Genomic DNA, 19,347 nt, shown 5'->3' with positions numbered 1-19,347 from the left:
AGACCCCCTGGTGTCACATCTGCCATCCCCACAGCCTGACCTTCACTGGATCCTGGTCAGCGCTGAGCTTGCAGCCACCAAACGGGGTTATTCCCACTTCTGCAGCGTGGGATTCTCATCCCAGTGGATCGTAGGATTTGGGAGGGCGGGGTACTCGAACCCCCCTCCCTGCCCGTCTGTCCTCCTACCATAGAGACACGCGGGTAGAGCAGCGGGGCGCTGGGCCCTGCAAGACCATCGAGAGGGGCGGGTAGAGCGGCCCCGGCGTTGCGCTCGGCGCCCCCTGGCGGGCGGGCGGGCGTGGCGGCGGCGGTTCCCATGGAGATGGAAGATGGCGCCCAGGGGTGGGTGCGGGAGCGGGGCGGGAAAAGCGGGATATCGGGGGGAACCGGGGTTGGGAGCGGTGCTGGGGGGCGGCCAAGGCGCTACAAGGGTTCGCCGTCCCCCCACACCACTCCCCCGCGCGCCCCTCCCTCACGGCCGCCCCGTGTCCCCTCAGGCCGCCATCGCTCCTCGGTGCCGCTGCAGATCCTGCTTTTCCTCAACGGCTGGTACAGCGCCACTTATTTCCTCCTGGAGGCGTTCGTGTTCGTGTACAAGGGTGAGCCCCCCGTTCCGGCCCCCTTCCTGAGCCCGGCGGGACGGGCAGGGATGTGATTCCCGCGCGGCTGTTCCCGCAGTGCTGCTCCTGCCCTATCCCGTCTCCAACCTGGTGCTGGATGTGGTGCTGCTCCTGCTCTACCTCGGCACTGAGGCCACGCGGATCTTCTTCGGTGAGTTCCCTCCTCCGAAATTCCAGAGGCTCCACGGCGGGTGCGGAGTCCTGAGATAACCCCGAAATCCAGCCCTGGATGCTCCAGGACACGCTGGAGGGGGCTTGGAGCAACCTGGGCTGGTGGAAAGTGTCCCTCCCTGCCCACGGCAGGGAGCGGGAATGAGATGAATATAAGGTCCTTTCCAACCCAAAGCATTCCAGGATTCCATGGATACTGGGAAGAAATTCTTCCCTGTGAGTGCAGCGAGGCACCAGAATGAATTTCCCAGGGAAGCTGCGGCTGCCCCATCCCTGGAAGTTCTCACAGCCACATTGGAGCAACCTGGAGTAGCAGAAGGTGTTCCTGATCCCGTGTATCCTGCAGGCTCCAAGGGGAACCTGTGCCGGCGGAAGGTGCCGCTGTCGCTCAGCCTGGCGCTCACGGTGCCGGCGGCGGCGCTGGCCAGCTACTACCTGCTGCTCCAGACCTATTCCCTGCGCCTGGAATTCTTCCTGAGCGCCATCCTGCTCCTCTTCTACGGCCTCGAGCTGCTCCTGGGCCTCCTGGCGCTGCTCTCCTTCTCCAGGTGCCGCATCCCGGGACTGGGGACACGCCATGGGAGTTTTCCAGGTTGGTTTGGAGCTGACACATCCCTCTTTGTTCTTTTCCGTAGTGCGGATCCCTACTGAGGCCACGGCGGGGACACGGCCCAGGGACACAGGGAAGTGTCACCGGTGCCAGCTCCACTTCCCAGCCCCAGGAAAGGGAAGGATCCCACTTTTTCTACTCCTCATTTCACCTGGACTCATCCCTCCCACCTTTCCTGCTTCCACCTGGATACATCCTTTCCACCTTTTCTGCTCCCATCTGGACACATCCTCCCTCCCACTTCTCCCACTCCCAACTAGACACATCCCTCCTGCTTGTTCCCTCTTCTATTTGGACTCATCCCTCCCACCTTTCCCACTCCCACATGGACACATCCCTCCTGCTTTTCCTGCTTCCCACCTCACCCGCAGCATGTGCCAGGGACCTGCTCCCACCCGGACTCACCCCCTCCAAGTTTGTGCCAGCTCAAGGTACGAAGAATCTTTATTTTTTTCTACACCCTTCCAGAATAATTTACTATTTTCCAATAAATATTTATTTTTACCTGGTGCCTGGGAATGTGAATGGGAGCGCTCCGAACTGCCTTGGGAAACACAGGAGCCCCTCAGAGGACGATGTGAGGCAAACCAGGCACTAAAAGCTCCCCAAATCCCTCCCATTCCCTCATTATCCCAAATCCCACAGCAGGAATGTGACAGGAACGCTGTGTAAAAGACTTGACAACGTCATCGAGTTTATTACACAATTTTCCCAACCTATCCAAAGACAAATCTAATCACTGCGAGCAGGAGGGGGGGCAGCTCCTCGCTGGGGCTTCCAGGGATTTGCTCTGCCATTTTGAGGGAATTTTTTCTCCCCTCCACTATCAGAAAGAAACTAAAAATCTGTGGTGTTAAGTAAAAAAAACCCGGACCTCTCCTGCCGAGCGCTCCCACCTTGGGGGGCTTGGGAAATTGGGGGGGATTATTCCTGATTTTGGGGTGAGTTCAACTTAAAAAGACTTCCCAGAACCTGGGTTTTCCTGCCCAGGAATAGCTCCGGGGGCGATTCCAGCCCTGGAAGTCACCAGCGTGTCCCAGCTCATCCCGACCCTCCTGGGGTCTCCCTCTCCTGCTCAGGGATCCCGAGGGATCAGGAGGGGACACAAGGGAATTGCAGCCTGCCCTGCCTCCTCCGCTTCCTCTAAAACAAGGAAGGTGCTGCAGGAGAGGCCGGAGCTGCCGTTCAGGTGGGAATGCTGCTGTGGGGAATGTCAGGATAGAGAAGGGGGTGACCCCCGGCCCAGCTCCAGCCCCTCTTTTCCCAGCTCTTGGAGGGTGAGGGTAGAAAAGGAGGAGTGTGGCACAGTGTCCCGCCAGGACGATGGGGACAGGAGTGTCCCCAGGCGATCCAGAGGCTGCCATGTGGCTCCTGATCCTGGGATCGGGAGGGCTCCGTCCCCTCTGTTCCCCCCCCGGATTGGGAAGGGCTCACAAACCTCCCTCCATGGAATAAAAGCACCATTTCTCTTTGGGTCCAAGTGTCCACGGAGCAGAGTGGGATGGCCCCAGGAAGCAGCAGCAGCAGTGGGCAGGATTCCCAAGGCCAGGAGGTGCTGGGAGAGGGCTGGGAGTGGCTGGGAGGGGGCCGGGATGGGGCGGAGCGGCCTCGGGGTGTCGAGGTGAGGGGATACGATACAAGTCCATTAAAAACCGCTTCCTGTGGAATTCCTGTGGGGAGAGAGGAAAGGTGAGGTCAGAGCCCCCCTTGTCCCTCCTCCCCTGTGGCTCTGGGGCCCCCGACCTGCCTCAGTGGTGCCGGTCCCTGTCTCTGTCCCTGTCCCGGTGCCGCTCGTGCTCCCGGCTCCGCTCCGGGAAATAATCCTCGTGCCGCTCGTCGCTGTGGAGCAGATCCCGGTGCCTCCGGCTGCTCTCGCGGGACCGGCTGGGTGAGCGCTCCCGGGATCGGTGCCTTTTCCTTGGGAAAGACAAAGAGGGACCTTTTAGTCACTCACCTGCTGGGAGCATCCCCTGGGCCCCGCTGGGCTGGATCTCCAGATCCAGAGGGAGGATGTGGTTAGGTGGGATCCATAGGGATACCTGGAGCTGCTGCTGGAGCTGCTGCTGTAGGATTTGGCTTCTATTCCGTGCAGGCAATCCTTGAGGGAGGAGAGCAGGACACGGCACCGCTCGTCCCCGGCCACGCGCGACTGTTTGATGACGGCAATGGCCGTGAGCAGTGTCTCGATGGCGTTGCTGTAGTCGCCTGGGAAAGCCGGGAGCCAAGGGATCAGGAGTGGGAATCTATCCTGGCACAGGGTTTGGGAATGAGGCGGGAATTACCTGCGCTGGCGCCGGACACAGCCTTGGAAATGGCGCTGCTGGAAATGGCGCGGTTGCGGTTCATGATCTCCTCAAACTCCCCCTCACTCACGGCCGGGGGCGGCGGGCCCAGCTCCCGGCTGCTGGAATTCTGGGATTAGCAGGACACCCAAAGCCTCTGGGAGCATCCCACCCTACCTTCCCACGTCTGTTCTGCCCCCCCCAATCTTCCCACTCCCCGGCTCACCTGCTGTGGTTGTAGGGGGCCATGGCCTTGCCGTAGGTATCCGGAGGGGGTCCCAGCGCAGCGGTGGGAGGCGGGAAAAAGGCGGGATTGAGGTGCAGGGCGGGGGGAACGGCCCCCGGAGGGGGCACGGCCAGAGGAGGGGGCAGCCGGGGCGGAGGGGGCAGGAGGTGCTGGTAGGGAATTCCGGGAGGAGGTGGAGGGACCCCAAAAGCAGAGGACAGGGGGGCGGGGGGCATGGGAGGGGGAGGCAGCCCCATAAGGGGCAGCGCGGGGGGGCGGCTGAAGAAGGGCAGGACCGAGGGGGGCTTTTCCATGCGGGAAGGGGGCAGTGCACTGTCCGTCGGCGTCGCCCGGCCGTCCATGGCGTCCACAGAATCCCGGGAGTGGGCCCGCGGCGGCACACCTGTGATCAGGACGGGGCAAGAGCTGTGAATTCCAGCTGGAGGGTCTCCAGCTCTCGGAGAGCTCCTGCTCCTCCTCTGCCTCCCATCCCCGGAGAGCTGGAGGTGCCCAGGGAAAAGATCCAGCCGGCCAAATGTAGTGTCCACTTCCATGGGTTTTTCCAAGAGCTCTCCAAGAACCCGCACGGTGCCCTGGGGGACAGGGAGGACACAGGGACAGGAGCCAAAAGCCACAAGGAGCGGGGGGAGATCCCCAAAGACCCAGAGAGCCTGATCCACATGTGGATTTTGGAAGGCCCAAGCATGGAGGAGCACAAGGAGGGGTCAGAACTGACAGCAATGGAGCTGCTGCCAGAGGAAGGAAAACTTGGCATTCCAAGAAGGAGAAGAAGCCTTGCTCTGCCCGAAGAGGCTTTGAGGATGAGAAAGGAGGGGTTTCAGGGAGCCACAGCTCCCGAAGGATCCATGGAAGCTCTGTTGCGCCCTGGGGGCACCCGGAACTCTCAGGGATCACCCCCTGCTCCACCAGAACTCCAGGGGCAGGGAAGAGGGGTTTTCCTTGCACCAAACATGCCATGGGACCTACAAAGACCTCCTTGGACACTCCTGCCAGGACAATCCCTGCGGATCCCGTCGCATCGCTGCGGAGTGAGGCCAGGACCACCTATCGCCATACGGCCAGGTCCCAGCTGGAATATTCCTCCAGTGTTGGGCACCTTACCTCCGCAGGGATGGAAAAACTCTGGAGCAGATCCAGATTGGAGCTACTAATAGATATGGAGGGTCTTAGCTATGCCCAGAGCCTGAAGAGCTTAAGCCCATTCAGTTTGGAGAGGAGGAGGAGGAGGCTACGAGGGATCTTCGCAGTGTGGGAGTACCTAAAAGGGGATCATAAAGACTCGGGTCAGGAGCTAATCCGGCTGAGGAACGGGAAAAACAACCCCCACGCACTCCTGCTTTTCCCCCCATCCCGAGGGCTCGCTGGGCTGGGCCTGGCAGCTGATCCGGGGGGGAGTTTGGGGGGCTGTGTGCGCTGTGGATCCCCCCGCCCACACCGTTCCGACGCCACACTCACGTTTGCGAGCCTGGGCCTCGAACTGGGACAGGTTCTGCCGGGTGGCCAACCTCACCTCCACCTTGTCTCCGTTCAGGATCTTCCCAGGAAGGAGCTCCAGGAGTTTGTGCACTGAGTTCTCGGAGGCAACCACCACCTCCGCGTACCTGCGCAGGACAGAGGGAGGTTTACCCCCTGCTCGAGGTGAGGGGCCCCTTTCCCAAATTCCACCCCCTCAACAGAGCCCGCAGAACCCCATTCCTGATCCCATCCCGGTGTTCCACGTTACCTCCTCCCTTTGGGAGTCTCCGGGTGCATCCCCTGTGCCAGGGGGGAAAAGCACCCTCACTCCTCCCCAAACCAAGGGAGGTGCCAGCTGGCCCCACTCCCACCCCAATCCTGCCGGCTCTTACCCCTTGGATTGGCCATTGGCTCGGTTTTCTGCGAATTTCAGCTCCACCACGTCGTAGACTCCGACGGAGCGGATGGTCTGGATCAGCTGCTGGTCCGTTGTCCACTGAGGGAAGAGGGAATGGGATGTCTGTCCGTCCCCAGTGTCCCCCACCCGCCCTGGGAATGTCACCCCCAGAGTCCCTCAGGGAGCTTAAAATCCTCCTCAGCTCTGGAAAAAGCTCTGGGAATGGATATCAGAGCTCTCCCTGTTCTCTAGGCAAGCCGAAACCTTCCCAAAATTCTCCCTGTGGGAAAAGGGGATTTGGGAGCAGCTCCCAAAGGTCCCACCAATGGAGAGGCACTCCCCTAAAAAACCCTGGAGCCCCCACAAAGAGCTGAGAAACCCCTCCCAAAAAGCCCTGCAGCCCCTCAGGGGTTTCTCTGGAGCTCTCAGGGCTACAAATCCCTTTTCCCTGAGGATCACAAGGCCAAAAGATCCCAACAGCTTCTTGGGGTGGAGGGGGGGTTTCTCCCAGAATCCCAAATTCCCTGGGAGGGTTTTCTGGATCCTCCGTGGCCTCACCCAGGAGAAGCTCCCGACATAGACGGCGGCCCTCTTGTTGCGGAGCCCGCTGTAGGTGTAGAGGATGGCCGGGGGTTTGCTGTTGGGCTTGGGACACGGCTCCGGCCGCAGCTCTGGCGGTGCTTCCGAGCCTCCGGAACGCTTCTCCTGGGGCTGGGAGCTGGCCGTCAGCACATCGTCGTACAGGTCCATCTGGTCAGCATTACTGAACTCCGCGTCCTGCTGGAAAAGCGCCTTTGGAAAAGGCTCGGGAAGCCTCCTCTCTCCCTTTCCAAACGGGCTGTCCCAATTCCCACCCAAATCGCTCGGTTTGGGTCTGTGCACGGTTGGGAATTACGGCCGCCCCTCACCTGGGCAATCCCAAAAAAATGGGCTCCGCTTTCACGGAATCATGGAATCCCGGAATGGTTTGGATGAGAAGGGAGTGGGATCCTTAAGGATCATCCATTCCCACCCCTACCTCCCACCTTCCCCTAATGGGAGCTCCCAGGGATGGCTGAGCTTAAATCCTTTGGAAAGGACGTGTGTAAATCCTGGGGGATATGGAAAAAAGGCCACTTGGATTTTGGGGCTGAAGCAGAGGTTAGAATCAGAATCCTGGAATGGTTTGGGACTTTAAGGACCATCTCATCCACTTTCCACTATTCCAGGTTGCTCCAAGCCCTTTTCCAACCTGGCCTTGGACACTTCCAGGGATGGGGCAGCCACAGCTTCCCTGGAAAATAAATTCCAGGGCCTCACCGCCCTCACAGGGAAGAATTGCTTCCCAATATCCCAAACCTCACTGAGCTCAGGCACATTCCAAGGACCAGCCCACTGGGATCTCAGCTTTCCCAAACAGGACAAGACCCAAGTTGCTGCTCCTGGAAACCACCAGGAGGAAATTCCCACTTTGGAAGGCAAGAAAACCAAGTGCCCTCCAGGGATGAGCCTCTCCCTCCTTGGCAGCTCATGCTTCCCAAAATTCCAGCTTGGGAGCTGCACACCCCTTCAATCCCTTTGGAAGGATCCATCCCATGGGAGCGAGGCACAGGGCTGGTGTCCCACAAAAACAAGAGGTTCTGCTCCCAAATTTTGAATTCCAGGCAGTTTGGATAATGTTTTCCACTGGAAATGGTGTGAGGAGGATAGAGCCACACTCTGAGAGTCAGGGAATTGCAAACATACCGCTGAGAGCAAGAGGGAGAAGGATCCTCAGCACAGGGATCATGGAAATCCTAAAATCCAACTGTTTTCCCTCTTCCTGATCCTTTGCATTCGGCTCTTCCCACAGAGCTGACAAAAAGCAGGACTTGAAAAGGGAGCTGGAGTTTTGTGCTCATTCCCAAGAAAGCTCAAGTGTTTAGTTATTCCCACTCCCACGTTCCTACATCCACTAGGAGCCCTTGGACACGGCCCAAGGCTGGGAGGTTCCTGCTGGAAGTTTCAGAAAGTGGAGAGCAAAAATAGGAAGGAGGAGGAATCACTTGGAATCCCTAAGGATACGTGGAGGATGCCTCAGCTTGGGAGTTTATCGGGATCCTCCGGCTCCCAATCCAGGTGCACAGGGATAAAGCCCAGTGGGCACTGTTAGTGGGATTTGGAATTACACTGGCATCCCTGGAATGCCACAGGGACACCCCAACACGGATTCACTCTGGGTTTCCTGCTCCCACACATCCCAAAGGGAGCGAGGTGCCAGAGCTGTTGGCCTGGATCATCATTCCAGCTTTGAGAATCCTCTTGGTTAGTCAAAACCCTTTGGTGTATTGTTCCCAAAATTCCCGTGTATCCCAGCTTGCTCCCATCCTCCTCTCACCCACTTCACTTCCTTATTCCCAGAGATCCCAAAGATTTCACTAAAACCACCCCAGACCCTCCGAGCTCCTCAGAAAACATTCCCACGTCAACTCCAGCCACGGATTCTCCTACTTTTCCACTTTCCACCCTCATTCCTGCAGTTTTCCAGCTCTCCCAACTCCAGGCATACCTTTTGCCCAATGCAAATTCCATAAAAACACACAAATTGAGGCCATTCCTAATCCACAGCCATTTGGTCCCAGTGCAAGGTAGTTCAATACACTGGGAACCTGGTTTATTCCAGGAGTTTTCCAGGAATGATGCAGGAGAGGTGCTTGGAAGTTGGAAACTGCAGGCAGCACAGACAACTCCCTTTTTTTGGTGGCATTCCTATTATTTTGGCAACTCCTGTTTCTTCCCAGGAGGATGAAAAGCACCTGGAAGCCCCCTGGGCTCCAAGGTCATGCATGGACACAGTTTCCTGGTTTTCCTGAAGGTCTAATCCATGGATATTGTCACCCAATAAGCAGAACAAGCTCCTCTTCATCCATTCAGGAGCTCCCAGGAATTCCTTCCTTCCCAGCTCCTCTTTATCCCTCCAGAAGCTCCCAGGAATTCCTCCCTCCATGGCGATTCCTTAATCCAGCTGTTTTCCTTCCACTTCCTGTGGCTTCTCCTTTTGCCAACTTCCTTCCACGGGTTTTCCATGGCAGTTTTCCATCTTCCACCTTCTCACTTCATACTTGGCTCTCCCAGATCCAAGAAATCCCTAGGAGCTGCATCTCCAACACCCATTCCCTCCTGTGAATCCCGGACCCCCCTGGGATGGGACAGGACGAGTGATCCCATGGATTCATCCCTCTGCACCTCTTCACTGTGTAATTCCCTGGAAGTGCCTCTTCCAGCCAGGATTCCTCAGTTTTCCTGGGATGCAGCTAAACCCCTAAATCCCAAATATCCATGACCCACAGGGAAACCCTTTAATCTCAACCACCGGGATTTGGGAACGATCCCAGCCCTTTCTCAGCCACACCTTGGCTGAGCTGGAAGACACTGGAAGTTCTTTCCCAAAAGCAGGGGGGGCAGATCCCGATCCCGACCCTCACCTGGGTGAATTCCTCGTCGGCGTAGATGTCAATCAGATCCGCTCCCTCGGACATATTTCCAGAGGCGGAAAAAGCAGGAGCCCGGGCTGGGACCGGGACACGGAAGGTGCTCTGGGAAAAGGGGGGCCGGGGCAGTGAGTCAGTGAAGCCTTGGGAATGTGTTGGATGTGTCCCTACAAATTCCCCATTTCTCCCCAAAGTCCCCAAAATTCCACCTTTCCTCCAAATCCCTGTATCAACCCAAATCCCGTTTTCCCACCGAATCCCTGTGTCTCCCCAAACTCTTCCCCCCCAAATCCCCTCTGTCCCCCAAATCCCCACTTTGCCCCCAAATCCCTTCTTACTCCCCAATTCCCTCTTCCCCCCAAATCCTGGTGTCCCCCTCGAATTCCTTCTTTCCCCCCAAATCCCTTTTTTCCCCTCCAAATTCCCTGTCCCCCCCAAATCCTCTCGTTGCCCCAAATCCCTGTGTCCCCCTGAAATTCCTCTTCCCCCCAATCCCCCTCTGTCCCCCCAAATTTCCTCTGTTCCCCCAAACCCCCCGTCTCTCCAAATTCCCTGTTTTCTCCCCAATCCCCTTTCCCCTCCAAATCCCCTTACCCCCTAAATTCCTTCTTCCCCCCAAAGCCCGTGTGCCCCCTAAATTCCCTCTGTCCCCCCAAATCCCTTCTGTCCCTAGATCCCCTTTTCCCCCAAATTTCCTGTGTTCCCCCAAATCCCATCGCCCCCCTCGCCTCCCCTTCGCCGGCTCCCCCGGCCCATCCCCGCCGTACGCGGCCCCGAGGAGCTCGATCCAGGGGGGGAGTTCGGGAATGGGGCGTTGCGATGGGAGGGGGCGGCAAGTCGCGATATGTCGCGATAGGTCGCGACCTCCCCCTCCTTTCGGGCCCCCCTCCCCCCCTTCCCGGCCCCGCGCGCGCCGTCCGCGCTCACCGCCAGCGCCGCCGCGCCCCGCCCACTTCCTGTGCAGGACAGGCCCACTTCCGTCAAAAGCCCCGCCCACCCCGGGCATAGAGTCGGGGGGCGGGGCCAGAGCGGCCGCGGGCAACATGGCGGCGGCCAGGGTGGGGAATGGGGGGGAAAGGCATGGGAAAAAGGGCAGGGAAAGAGGGGAAAGGCGTGGAAAAAGGGCAGGGAAAGGGAACGGGAAAGGGGAAGGGGAAACGTGGAGGAGAAGCGGGTAAAGGAGAGGGAGAGGGGGGAGAAAAGATGGTGAAATGGATGTCTGGGGGTAAAGGGGAAAAGGGACGGAATGGGGGAAAAAGGGAGGAAGGGAAGGGGGAAAAGGAGAGGAAAGGAGGGTTTGGGGGAAAAAGGGGAAAAGCGGGGAAAGTTAAAAAAACGGGAACAAGGGAAGGGAAAAACGGAGAAAGGAGGTAGAGGGGGAAAGGGAAGGGAAGGAAGAGGAAAGGAGGGTCTGTGAGGGAAGGTGGGAGGAGGATGGGAAGGGGGAGAAGAAGGGGGGAAAGGGAGTTCTGGGGTGAAATAGGGAAAAAAGGGATTTGGGGGGGTTTTGGGATAAGGGATTGGGGGCAGCAGGATCTGGGAAGGTGTTACGGGATGTGGCTGCACCGGGGGGAGTTTGGGAGCAGCAGAGTCCTGGGGTGGTTTGGGACTGGGAATCGTGTCCTGCAGGATTTGGGGAGGTCCCGGCCCTGACATCTCTGGGCATTCCCTGTTCCCAGCTCCGCTCCCTGCGCCGGCAGCTGGCGGTGCCGGTGATCCCCTGGCGTGGATACCGTGGGGATTCCCCGCCAGATTCCGGGAAGGACGTGCTGGAGATCCCGCTGCCCCCCTGGCAGGAGCGTCCCCAGGAGCCGCTGGACACCAAGAGGGCCCGGCTGCTCTACGAGAGCAGGAAGAGGGGGATGCTGGAAAACTGCATCCTGCTCAGGTGGGATGGGCTCCAGGCGTGTCCCGGCGGGTGCATTAACAGGGAAGAGCCCCGAGAGTTGCAGGAAGGGCTTTAGTGAGGGACTGCACAGCCAAAATCCACGGGATAAACCATCCCAAGGGCTTTGCAGGTCCAAGATCCAGTGGGGAGGACGGAGCAGAGCCTGGGGAGGGCTGAGCCCAAGTCCTTTGCAGGATGTGTGTGAATCCTGGGATGTGTGGAGGCAAGGCCACTTGGATGTTGGGGTTGAAGTAGAGGTTGGAATCCTGGGATAGTTTGGGTGGGAAGGGACTGTCAAATCCATATTCCGCTATCCCAGGTTGCTCCAAGCCCTTCTCCAACTCGAACATTTCCAGGGATAGAGATTCCACAGCTTCTCTGGGAAATCCACCATCACGGGGAAGAATTTCTTCCCCAAATCCCATCTAAACCAGCACGTGGAACCCTGGAATAATTTGGGATGAACAGGTGCCACAGGCAGGGACACCTTCCACTAGCCCAGCTTGCCCCAGGCTCTTTTCCAACCTGACCTTGGACACTTCCAAGGCTGGGAATTCCACGGCTTCTCTGGGAATGCCGTGCTGGTGTTTTCCTACCCGCTGAGCTGAACAGAAAACAGGCTGGGGGTCCGTGTTTTCCTTGATCGCCTTGAGCTGGGCATCGTATCCCACCTCTTCTCCCACCTCCCCTCCATATCCGTGCCTTTCCCAGCCTCTTCGCCAAGGAAAACCTGGGCAAGATGAGTGAGGAGCAGCTGAACCGCTACGACCGGCTCATCAACGAGCCCAGTAACGACTGGGACATCTATTACTGGGCAACTGGTGCGTGGGGACCCCCCCGGAACACCGGGATGGGCCCCCGGGGTGCCTCGGGACAACACAGGGCCGATTTTTCCCTGTTTTCCTGCAGAAGCCAAGCCGGCTCCGGCGGAATTCGAGCACGATGTGCTGGACATGCTCCGGGAATTTGCCAGGAACAGGAACAGGGAGCAGCGGCTGCAGCAGCCGGACCTGGAATACCTGTTTGAGCCCCAGCGGTGATGCCTCCATGCCCATTTCCCGCAGCAGCGCAGGAACACGGGGATCTGTGGAATTGCTGCCGCCTTCCCTGGGCTTCTCCTCCTCTTCTGGCAGCCTCTGGACACTGTAGAATGCTGGAATGCTGAATAAAGCCGGGGCTGCTGGCCTTGCTTTCCTACATTGTGACATCAGGGTCCGGTCCTTGGGGACATTCCCACCTCGCTCTGGCACATCCCACCCCACTGATACCCCTAATTCCCACCTGCCCCCTTTTCCCGGGCTCCCAGGGAGGTGACCCCACACCCAGAAGGGCTGTACTCCCTCCCAAAGTTGTCCAAGCTCCACATTCCCGGTGCTCCAGGACTCCCTGGAGTCCCATTGTCGCAGTTGCCAGGAGACCAAGTCACATTCCACGGCAACATTCCACACCCTCTGGGCCCCCTGGGAAGGCCGGGAGCTGCTGCCAGCACCTCCAGCCATGGCGTAGGGCCCTTCTATCCCGGTGCCAGGATGCCTTCCCTGCCGCAGGATTCCCCAGCTGGGGGCTTGGGAACGGGATTCCCGCTGGTGAGGGTGCATGGCGGGGACCGCTCCGACCTCCTGAGCCTCTATGTCACCACCTACGAGGTGTCCTTCGGGAAGAGACCCCAGGGATTATCCCACAAGTTTGAGGGGCGCGTTTTGGGAGTCAAACCCCCCGACCAGGCGTCCGTGCACCCGCTCCTGGGGGTCCATTCTGGATCCGGATACGTCACCAACAACTACTCGGCCCTCTCATCCCTGATCACGCCGTGCTCCGAACGGTAGGTCCCTGCTCTGGGACGAGTCTGGGTGGGGAAACGTTGGGATCGCTCCGTCACGGCCGTTTCCATCACAGCCCGGACCCCTTTGTGTCCATCTCCGCCACTGCTGAGGATTTCAAGCCCTTCGGGCGCCCGCAATTCCAGAGGATCCTGCCCCAGTGTGTGGATGAGCTGGAGTGTTCATATCCCCCGGAGTTTTCCCTCTCCCGGATCTGTTACGAGGGGCTGAAGCCTCCCAAGTTATCCAGGGAACACAGCGCCAAGAGTGGCTGCACCAGTCCTGCCCAGCCAGGTAGGGATTTGGGATGGAGGGGATCCAGGGAAAGCTCCCTGGGACAGTTTGGGGTGTTTGGATCCCAGGGAAAGCTCTATTCCCAGGCAGATTCTGGGGTCTTGGGGAAAGCTTCATCCCTAGGAGAGATTGGAGTGTTGAGAACCAAGGGAAGGCCCATCCCTGGGAAGATTTTGGGGTCCTGGGTGTCCCAGGCCCAGCTCCATTCTCAGGAGGGGTTTGGGGTGTTGGGGTTTCTAGGGAAAGCTCCATTCCCAGGAAGATTTGGTGTGTGGGGATGCCGGGATAAGCTCCATCCCCAGGAGGGTTTGGGGTCCTGGTGTTTCCAGGCCCAGCTCCATCCCCAGGAAAGTTTTGGGATATTGGTGGTTCCAGGCCCAGCTCCATCCCCAGGAAGGTTTTGGGATATTGGTGGTTCCAGGCCCAGCTCCATCCCCTGGAAGGTTTTAGGGATGTTGATGGTCCCAGGGCTGACTCCAAGGATTTTGGCGGTGTCAGTCCTGGAACCAAATCTGACCCCAGGAGGTTTTGGGATGGTTGGAGACCTCCCCCCGCCACCAAGCATAGGGGCACAAGTGTGTCCAGGTAATTCCCAGACTGGGAATGGTGCTGGGAGAAGTGGGAACACCCGTGCTCCGTGTGCTCCCCGCAGATGCCCCGCCGTGGAGGCCGGAGCCGTCGAGCTGCCCCCCGAGAGACGCCTGCCAGCTTCCGCAGCCCGTGGATCCTACCGTGGATCCCTGCTGCCCCGAGAGCCGCCACGTGAGCCGGGGAGGGGGTGGCGAGACCCCCGTGGGGAGGGGATGCTGCATCCCTGTGCTCCCAGCCGGGAAGTGATGGGACGAGTGGGATGCGTCCATGTCCCCTCCTCATCCTGCTGTTCCCACGCAGGGTTTGCCCGCCATGGGCCACCACGCCCCGTTCGGGCCCCTGGAGCTCCGAGTGGGACCACAGGAATCCAGCAAGAAGGTGGGTTGCGGGAATGCCGCCCGTCCCAAGCCCCTTTTCCTATAGGATCGCGCGCCCAACCCACCTCCATCCGTCCATCCCGCAGGATCCGCCGGGATACGCCACAATCCACAACCAGTACCTGACCAACATCTCACCCCTGGCTCCCGTTGCTCCAGGTGAGCGTGGGGTGGGATTGCAGCCCTCCCCCCCCCCACACCAGGGAGTGGGCAATTCCACCCTCACTGATGCTTTCCTCCTGGATTTCCCAGCCTGGTGGTCGCAGGGTCCCACCTGGGCTCCCAGATCCGTGGAGGGTGTCCAGGGCCCCCGTCCCAGTGGATTCAGCACCAACAACCTCCCCACCAATCTGTGGCACAACGATGACCCCTTCATGTGACCCCCAAAATTCCGGGAGTCCCAGCCTCGGCTTTTTCGGGAAGCTCCCAAATCCCCGTGAGAGCATTAAAGACCCTGCGCACGATCCCAGTCAGCCCCCTCCTCGTTTTCGGGGTTTCTTGCCTCCCAAATCCTTCCGGGAAGGAGGATTTGGAGGGGTCAGGGGGTGTCACTCGTCCTGCGGCCACTGGAGGGCGGTACGAGCCCGTTTTTCCGAGCTGGATTTGGGATGACACAGCTGATTTGCGGCAGGAAAACCCAGACAGGGCTGGGGTGGGAAGCGGGAGGATCAGGAGGAGGAAGGACCCCGTAGGGTGCGTGCGGGAGGCGCTTGGGGGACTTCATCAATGCCCACCCTGGCCACGGAGCAGTGGAAGGGCATTGGGAAGGGGGTCTGTGCTCCCAGGGGCGGCTCCTTGGGATGTGGGGAATCACACAGGGACCCCCCACCCCCAGCTCCCTGGGGGTCCCAGAGGGCCCCCCACCCAATTTAGGGCCTCATACCCAGTTTAGGGCCCCAGTTCAGGGACCACCACCCTCCCCCCCGGCTCCAAGTTTAGGGACCCCACCCAGCTCAAAGACTCCCACCCAGTTCAGGGTGGGGATGCTGACCACAGGCTACCGGGAGGGGGCTGGGAACGAGGCGCGAGAGGGCCCTGCCTTGTTTGGGGATAGGGGGCGGCCAGGGAGGGCCCAGATAGCGCCCGTAAATAGGGCGCGGGGGGGGACCCCGTGAATGTGGACTGGGGGCGTGGCCTCTTCCCGGGCAACGCGGCCTCCTATTGGCCGCTGGCGTTGCCATGGCCACGGCGTCGCCCCGCCCACGTCCCGCTGCCGGTGCCTCCCCCGGTGCCTCTCCCGCCACTTCGCGATGGGAAGTGGCGGCTCCTCGGGGCGCGGGGCCCCCGTGGCGGCCGCCGAGGGCCCCGACGGCACCGAGCAGCGGCTAGAGGTGCGGAGCCGGCAGGTGCCGGCCGCGCTGTGGGCTGAACCGGGGCTGCGGAAGCTCTACCTGAGCGACGCGGGGCTGCAGGAGATCCCGGAGGAGCTCGGGGAGCTGCGGCACCTCCGCACCCTCGCTCTGGACGGCAACGAGCTGATGGAGGTGCCCGAGGCCGTGTGCGACCTGCCCCGGCTGGCTCACCTGTACCTGGGCCGCAACGGGCTCCAAGGGCTGCCTCCCGCCTTCTCCCAGCTCCAGAGCCTGCGCTGCCTCTGGATAGAGGGGAATTTCCTGGCGCGCTTCCCCCGCGCCCTCCTGCACCTTCCCGAGCTCCGCAGCCTCCAGCTGGGGGACAACCGGCTGTCCCAGCTCCCCGCGGGGCTGCCCCGCATGGCGGGACTGCGCGGGCTCTGGCTCTACGGGAACCGCTTCCAGGAATTCCCGCCCGTGCTGCTGCGCATGGAGGGCATCCGCGTCCTCGACCTGGATCGCAACCGCGTCTCCCGCTTCCCGGACCTCACCGGCCTGGGCGCCCTGCGCCTGCTCTCCTACGACCACAACCCGGTTCAGCAGCCGCCGCCGGTCGGGGATGAGGTCTGGCTGGTGGGGGACGGGGCGCAGGAATACATGGAAGCGCGGCAGGAGCGGCTGCGGAGCCTTCAGCTCCAGCAGGAGGAGGAGGAGGAGGAGGAAGGAGCCGAGGCCGCTCCGGTGCCCGCCGAGGACGGGCCACAGGACGGGGAGCAGGAATTTGAGGCCCTGACGGGCTCCCAGGAGGAAACGTGAGGGACGTGGGACCTCCACCTGCCTCCCAAGGAATTCTCAGTTCGGGCTGGGAAAGCAGGAAGCTCACAGCCTCCACGTGGAAAAATCGGTAGTCCGAGGATCGGCATCTCCCAGCTGGGACAGCAAGGAGCTGCCTCCTGGATCTCATGGATCGCTATCTGGATCCACGAGCCCACCCGGGAGCATCCCAGGGTATCTTGGATCTGGGATACAGCCCCCTGCCTGAGGGGTGACCCCACAGACCCTCCTACCCAGTCTCAGTGTCCCCACCAGCACAGGGACATTCTTGCCCGGCCACTTCCGAAAATCCTTTACTCCCATCTCCATGGGCAGCACAGGGAAAAGCAGTGCCGGTTGAATCCATTCCACATGGATCCTGGCATACTGAAGAGCTGCAGGATTTGGGAATGAAGGCACAGACCCCTTCTCAACCCCAAAATCCCCATCCTGCTGCTGGAATTGGGCTTGGGAAGAGAATTTCCCACCCGGCTCCTCCTGACCATCAGGTTTGGGAAGGAGCCGATGGAAATTCCACCTGCCTGTCTCCAACCTGGAAAGGGCTTTCCCTCTGTGGGAAGAGGAGACTTTCCAAAACAGACACCAAATCCAGGGCTCTGCTGCCTTATCCTCCCCTCTTCCTGTCTCCAAGTGCCTCTTGGACCAAACTCAAGCAATAAAAAGCACAATTCCAAGGAAACCTGGTGTGAGGGAAAGGTGACAGGGAGCAGCCTCAGGAAAGGTTTATTTGGGATCTGAACACGGCAACACATCCTGGTGCTCCTTTTATTTTTGGCATTGGAGGAGTCCCGTTTCCCTCCACCTGTCTCCAGGCCATTCCAGTGTGGTGGGACGCTCACGGATCTGAGGTCTGGAAGTTGCTGGAGGTTTCTGACCGCACCGCCGCTTTTAATCCCGAGGGGTCTGGGTTTGGGGGCTGGGAAGCAGCCAGAGCTCCTGCCACATCCTCTCTGGAGCTGGCAGCGCTGGATTTTCCCCCCTTTCCCACTCCACAGTGGCTATTTTGGACACATGGAGCATCCTCAAGTGCGGGATGTGTGGGAGCTGTCGGTGCCACCCCTTCCAGCAGCTCAGGCTGAGGATGCTTCTGCCTTTCCAGCAGTAATTCCAGGGATTTAGGGCTTAGTAGGAGCTCGACTTGCTCTTCCCTCTTGGATTTAGCTCTTCTGAACACATCCAGGCTGTCAATCCCTTTTCCCACCCACTGTGGGGCCGGGGAACAGAGTATCCCAGAATTCCACAAATTCCCAGGAACATGGTCCTGAAATGCTGGGTCGCTCCCAGTCCCTTGTGCCTTCAATGTGGGGGTGCTGCTGCTTTTCCTGGGAAGACGCTGCTGCTAATTAGCAGGAATTATCCATCACCTGGGGGACAGAGACCCTCAGAATTCCAATCTCTGGCTCTAAGCGAGGTCCAAGGCCACCAGTTCCATGTAAACCCACACCAGCCCATCCATGTCTGGCAGGAATAGGGATGCAGGTGGCTCTCGATGCCGCCCCCCCGTCCTTATGGTCGGGATCAAATCCAGGAGCTCCTACACTTGGGAAAGGGGGATCCTACCTCCCTGGGGTCTTTTTCCACCACCCAGTTTTTTCCAGTCCTGTTTTCCACACCCTGGCTGGGGAAGGAGTTGGATCTGGTGACGATCATGGTGCCACCAGGACCAGGAGCTGCTGCAGCCAGTAGGAATCTGACAGATTCCTGCTCCACTCAGGTATTTTGGGAATGTTGGCACCAGTGAGCCCCGGCTCCCGGGAATGCATCATCCATACGTCTGTGCCTATATATATCCCTACCTCCTCTCCCGGCCTGGCGTGTACCAGCTTGTGGCCTCTCCGCAGCTGGGATCACGCTGCTATTCCCATCTGCTCCCACTGGCTGCCAGCACAAAGGAGCGGGATTGGGAATTGCAACGGATCTGAGCAACAGGAGCACCGGGATTGCTGCACTTTTTGCCACCTTCCAAGGTTTCGGGTGATAAAAGAAACCCGGTGCTGGTGTGGGAGTACAGGCAGAGCCAGGCCAACAGAAGCTTAGGAATGCTGAGATGCTGAAATTCCCAAGTTTGGCTCGACTGGAGCCAGAGCCAGAGTGGGACCAGCCACCTCCCCTCCACCAGGGCATGGGTGGCCAGCAGACAGTTTTGTCCCCTGCATCCCAAGGCCCAGAAGGTGGATCTGGAGGGATTTCATCCAGGACATGGAGACACGGCTCTCCTGCCATCCCAGCGTTTAGAATTTCATTGATTTATTCAAGAGCAGATTTTGCTGAATTATTTATTGGTCACTGGAGCCTTTGTGGTGGCTCCCAGACACGTTCCCTGTGGCACCACCCAGGATAGGGTTTCCTGCCTCTTCCCACCCTCCAGAGCCACATTCCAGTCCCTACCCAGCACTTGCAGTCCCAAGGAATCCATCCCAGGCCTGGATGGAATGGGAAGTCTCCTCTCCAGTTGTCACCCTGCTGGGGGTGTCACCATCGTCCCTGAAGTCCCCAGGGGGATCCCAATCCCAGCAGGATCCCCTCACTTCCACTCACCTCTCCTTGGAGCTTCTTCCCAGCGCTGCTCTTAATTAGCCCTCATTAACTGCCCTCGAAGCCCCAGGATTTGCCAGAGGATTCCTGGAAAGCCCGGGATGCTGCAGGATAGGGGCTGTCCTTGTCTTCTTTACAGGGACATTTTGGAGGGGGGTCCTTGTTTTCTTTGCTTCCCAAAATGTGTCCCTTTCACCAGGAGGCCCCCCAGCATGGCCTATCCCAACCTTGGGAATGTGGAGAGGAATAATCAGTGAGTGGGGGGGGTGATAATCAGTGTTTTCAGGGGGATACTCAGGAAATTGGGGATTACTCAGTGAGTGGAGGGATATGCAGGGCTGGGGGAGGATCCTCAGTGTTTTGGGGAGATACCCAGGGCTTGGGGCAACCCTCGCTCAGGGAACAGGGGGATGCTCAGTGCTGGGGAGATCTTCAGTGCTGGGGGTCTCCCTGTGCTGGGGGACCTCTTACCCACGTTTCCCA

The 19,347-nt window shown here is 59.5% G+C and overlaps 4 protein-coding genes across 12 annotated transcripts; 3 read left to right on the top strand and 1 right to left on the bottom strand.

Annotated features, from left to right (window-relative positions):
• Positions 1-98: 98 nt before the first annotated feature.
• On the top strand, positions 99-1,907 carry TMEM216 (transmembrane protein 216). 2 transcript variants are annotated; one of them, XM_050335131.1, is made up of 5 exons: positions 99-344; positions 500-601; positions 681-773; positions 1,140-1,341; positions 1,429-1,907. In XM_050335131.1, exons 1-5 carry the CDS (start codon positions 332-334, stop codon positions 1,442-1,444), a joined length of 426 nt encoding a protein of 141 aa, XP_050191088.1. In that variant the 5' UTR covers positions 99-331; the 3' UTR covers positions 1,445-1,907. The 2 variants fall into 2 exon arrangements, with proteins under 2 accessions (XP_050191088.1, XP_050191087.1); XM_050335130.1 differs by having other exon boundaries at positions 969-1,341.
• A 165-nt stretch (positions 1,908-2,072) lies between these two features.
• Positions 2,073-10,621, bottom strand: CPSF7 (cleavage and polyadenylation specific factor 7). 7 transcript variants are annotated; one of them, XM_050335119.1, is made up of 10 exons: positions 10,161-10,621; positions 9,228-9,338; positions 6,343-6,564; positions 5,780-5,883; positions 5,388-5,533; positions 3,912-4,314; positions 3,686-3,807; positions 3,443-3,608; positions 3,147-3,320; positions 2,073-3,073 (listed from the first exon to the last, which is right to left on the bottom strand). In XM_050335119.1, the coding sequence occupies exons 2-9, from the start codon at positions 9,279-9,281 to the stop codon at positions 3,152-3,154; spliced, it is 1,386 nt and encodes a 461-aa protein (XP_050191076.1). In that variant the 5' UTR covers positions 9,282-9,338; positions 10,161-10,621; the 3' UTR covers positions 2,073-3,073; positions 3,147-3,151. The 7 variants fall into 7 exon arrangements, with proteins under 7 accessions (XP_050191076.1, XP_050191073.1, XP_050191078.1 ...); XM_050335116.1 differs by having other exon boundaries at positions 3,151-3,320; XM_050335121.1 differs by having other exon boundaries at positions 3,151-3,320; positions 3,686-3,804.
• Positions 10,226-14,757, top strand: SDHAF2 (succinate dehydrogenase complex assembly factor 2). 2 transcript variants are annotated; one of them, XM_050335125.1, is made up of 7 exons: positions 10,975-11,121; positions 12,031-12,943; positions 13,018-13,235; positions 13,888-13,997; positions 14,127-14,204; positions 14,290-14,362; positions 14,456-14,757. In XM_050335125.1, exons 2-7 carry the CDS (start codon positions 12,651-12,653, stop codon positions 14,581-14,583), a joined length of 900 nt encoding a protein of 299 aa, XP_050191082.1. In that variant the 5' UTR covers positions 10,975-11,121; positions 12,031-12,650; the 3' UTR covers positions 14,584-14,757. The 2 variants fall into 2 exon arrangements, with proteins under 2 accessions (XP_050191083.1, XP_050191082.1); XM_050335126.1 differs by lacking the exons at positions 13,018-13,235; positions 13,888-13,997; positions 14,127-14,204; positions 14,290-14,362; positions 14,456-14,757 and adding exons at positions 10,226-10,291; positions 11,833-11,942 and having other exon boundaries at positions 10,913-11,121; positions 12,031-12,318.
• Positions 14,758-15,453: 696 nt separating this feature from the next.
• On the top strand, positions 15,454-16,578 carry LRRC10B (leucine rich repeat containing 10B). Its single transcript, XM_050336487.1, has one exon. It carries the CDS (start codon positions 15,454-15,456, stop codon positions 16,309-16,311), a length of 858 nt encoding a protein of 285 aa, XP_050192444.1. The 3' UTR covers positions 16,312-16,578.
• Positions 16,579-19,347: the final 2,769 nt, after the last annotated feature.

Source organism: Myiozetetes cayanensis, unplaced genomic scaffold (assembly GCF_022539395.1).
Source record: "Myiozetetes cayanensis isolate MyiCay16 unplaced genomic scaffold, myiCay2020 scf6-25, whole genome shotgun sequence".
Taxonomy (NCBI): Eukaryota; Metazoa; Chordata; class Aves; order Passeriformes; family Tyrannidae; genus Myiozetetes; species Myiozetetes cayanensis.
The sequence above is the reverse complement of the archived record's forward strand: the minus strand, read 5'-3'. Positions and strand labels throughout refer to the sequence as shown.

Bases quoted from the DNA above. Each gene is read 5' to 3' on its own strand.
- TMEM216 (XM_050335130.1), top strand. The intron at 602-680 runs GTGAGCCCCCCG...CTGTTCCCGCAG, and splicing joins GTTCGTGTTCGTGTACAAGG to TGCTGCTCCTGCCCTATCCC. The intron at 774-968 runs GTGAGTTCCCTC...TCCAACCCAAAG, and splicing joins GGCCACGCGGATCTTCTTCG to CATTCCAGGATTCCATGGAT.
- CPSF7 (XM_050335119.1), bottom strand. From the start codon at position 9,281: ATGTCCGAGGGAGCGGATCTGATTGACATCTACGCCGACGAGGAATTC. The intron at 3,808-3,911 runs GTGAGCCGGGGA...CCAGAATTCCAG, and splicing joins GCCCCCTACAACCACAGCAG to CAGCCGGGAGCTGGGCCCGC. The intron at 3,321-3,442 runs GTATCCCTATGG...GTCTTTCCCAAG, and splicing joins AGCTCCAGCAGCAGCTCCAG to GAAAAGGCACCGATCCCGGG.
- SDHAF2 (XM_050335125.1), top strand. From the start codon at position 12,651: ATGCCTTCCCTGCCGCAGGATTCCCCAGCTGGGGGCTTGGGAACGGGA. The intron at 13,998-14,126 runs GTGAGCCGGGGA...GTTCCCACGCAG, and splicing joins GCTGCCCCGAGAGCCGCCAC to GGTTTGCCCGCCATGGGCCA. The intron at 14,205-14,289 runs GTGGGTTGCGGG...TCCATCCCGCAG, and splicing joins CACAGGAATCCAGCAAGAAG to GATCCGCCGGGATACGCCAC.
- LRRC10B (XM_050336487.1), top strand. From the start codon at position 15,454: ATGGGAAGTGGCGGCTCCTCGGGGCGCGGGGCCCCCGTGGCGGCCGCC.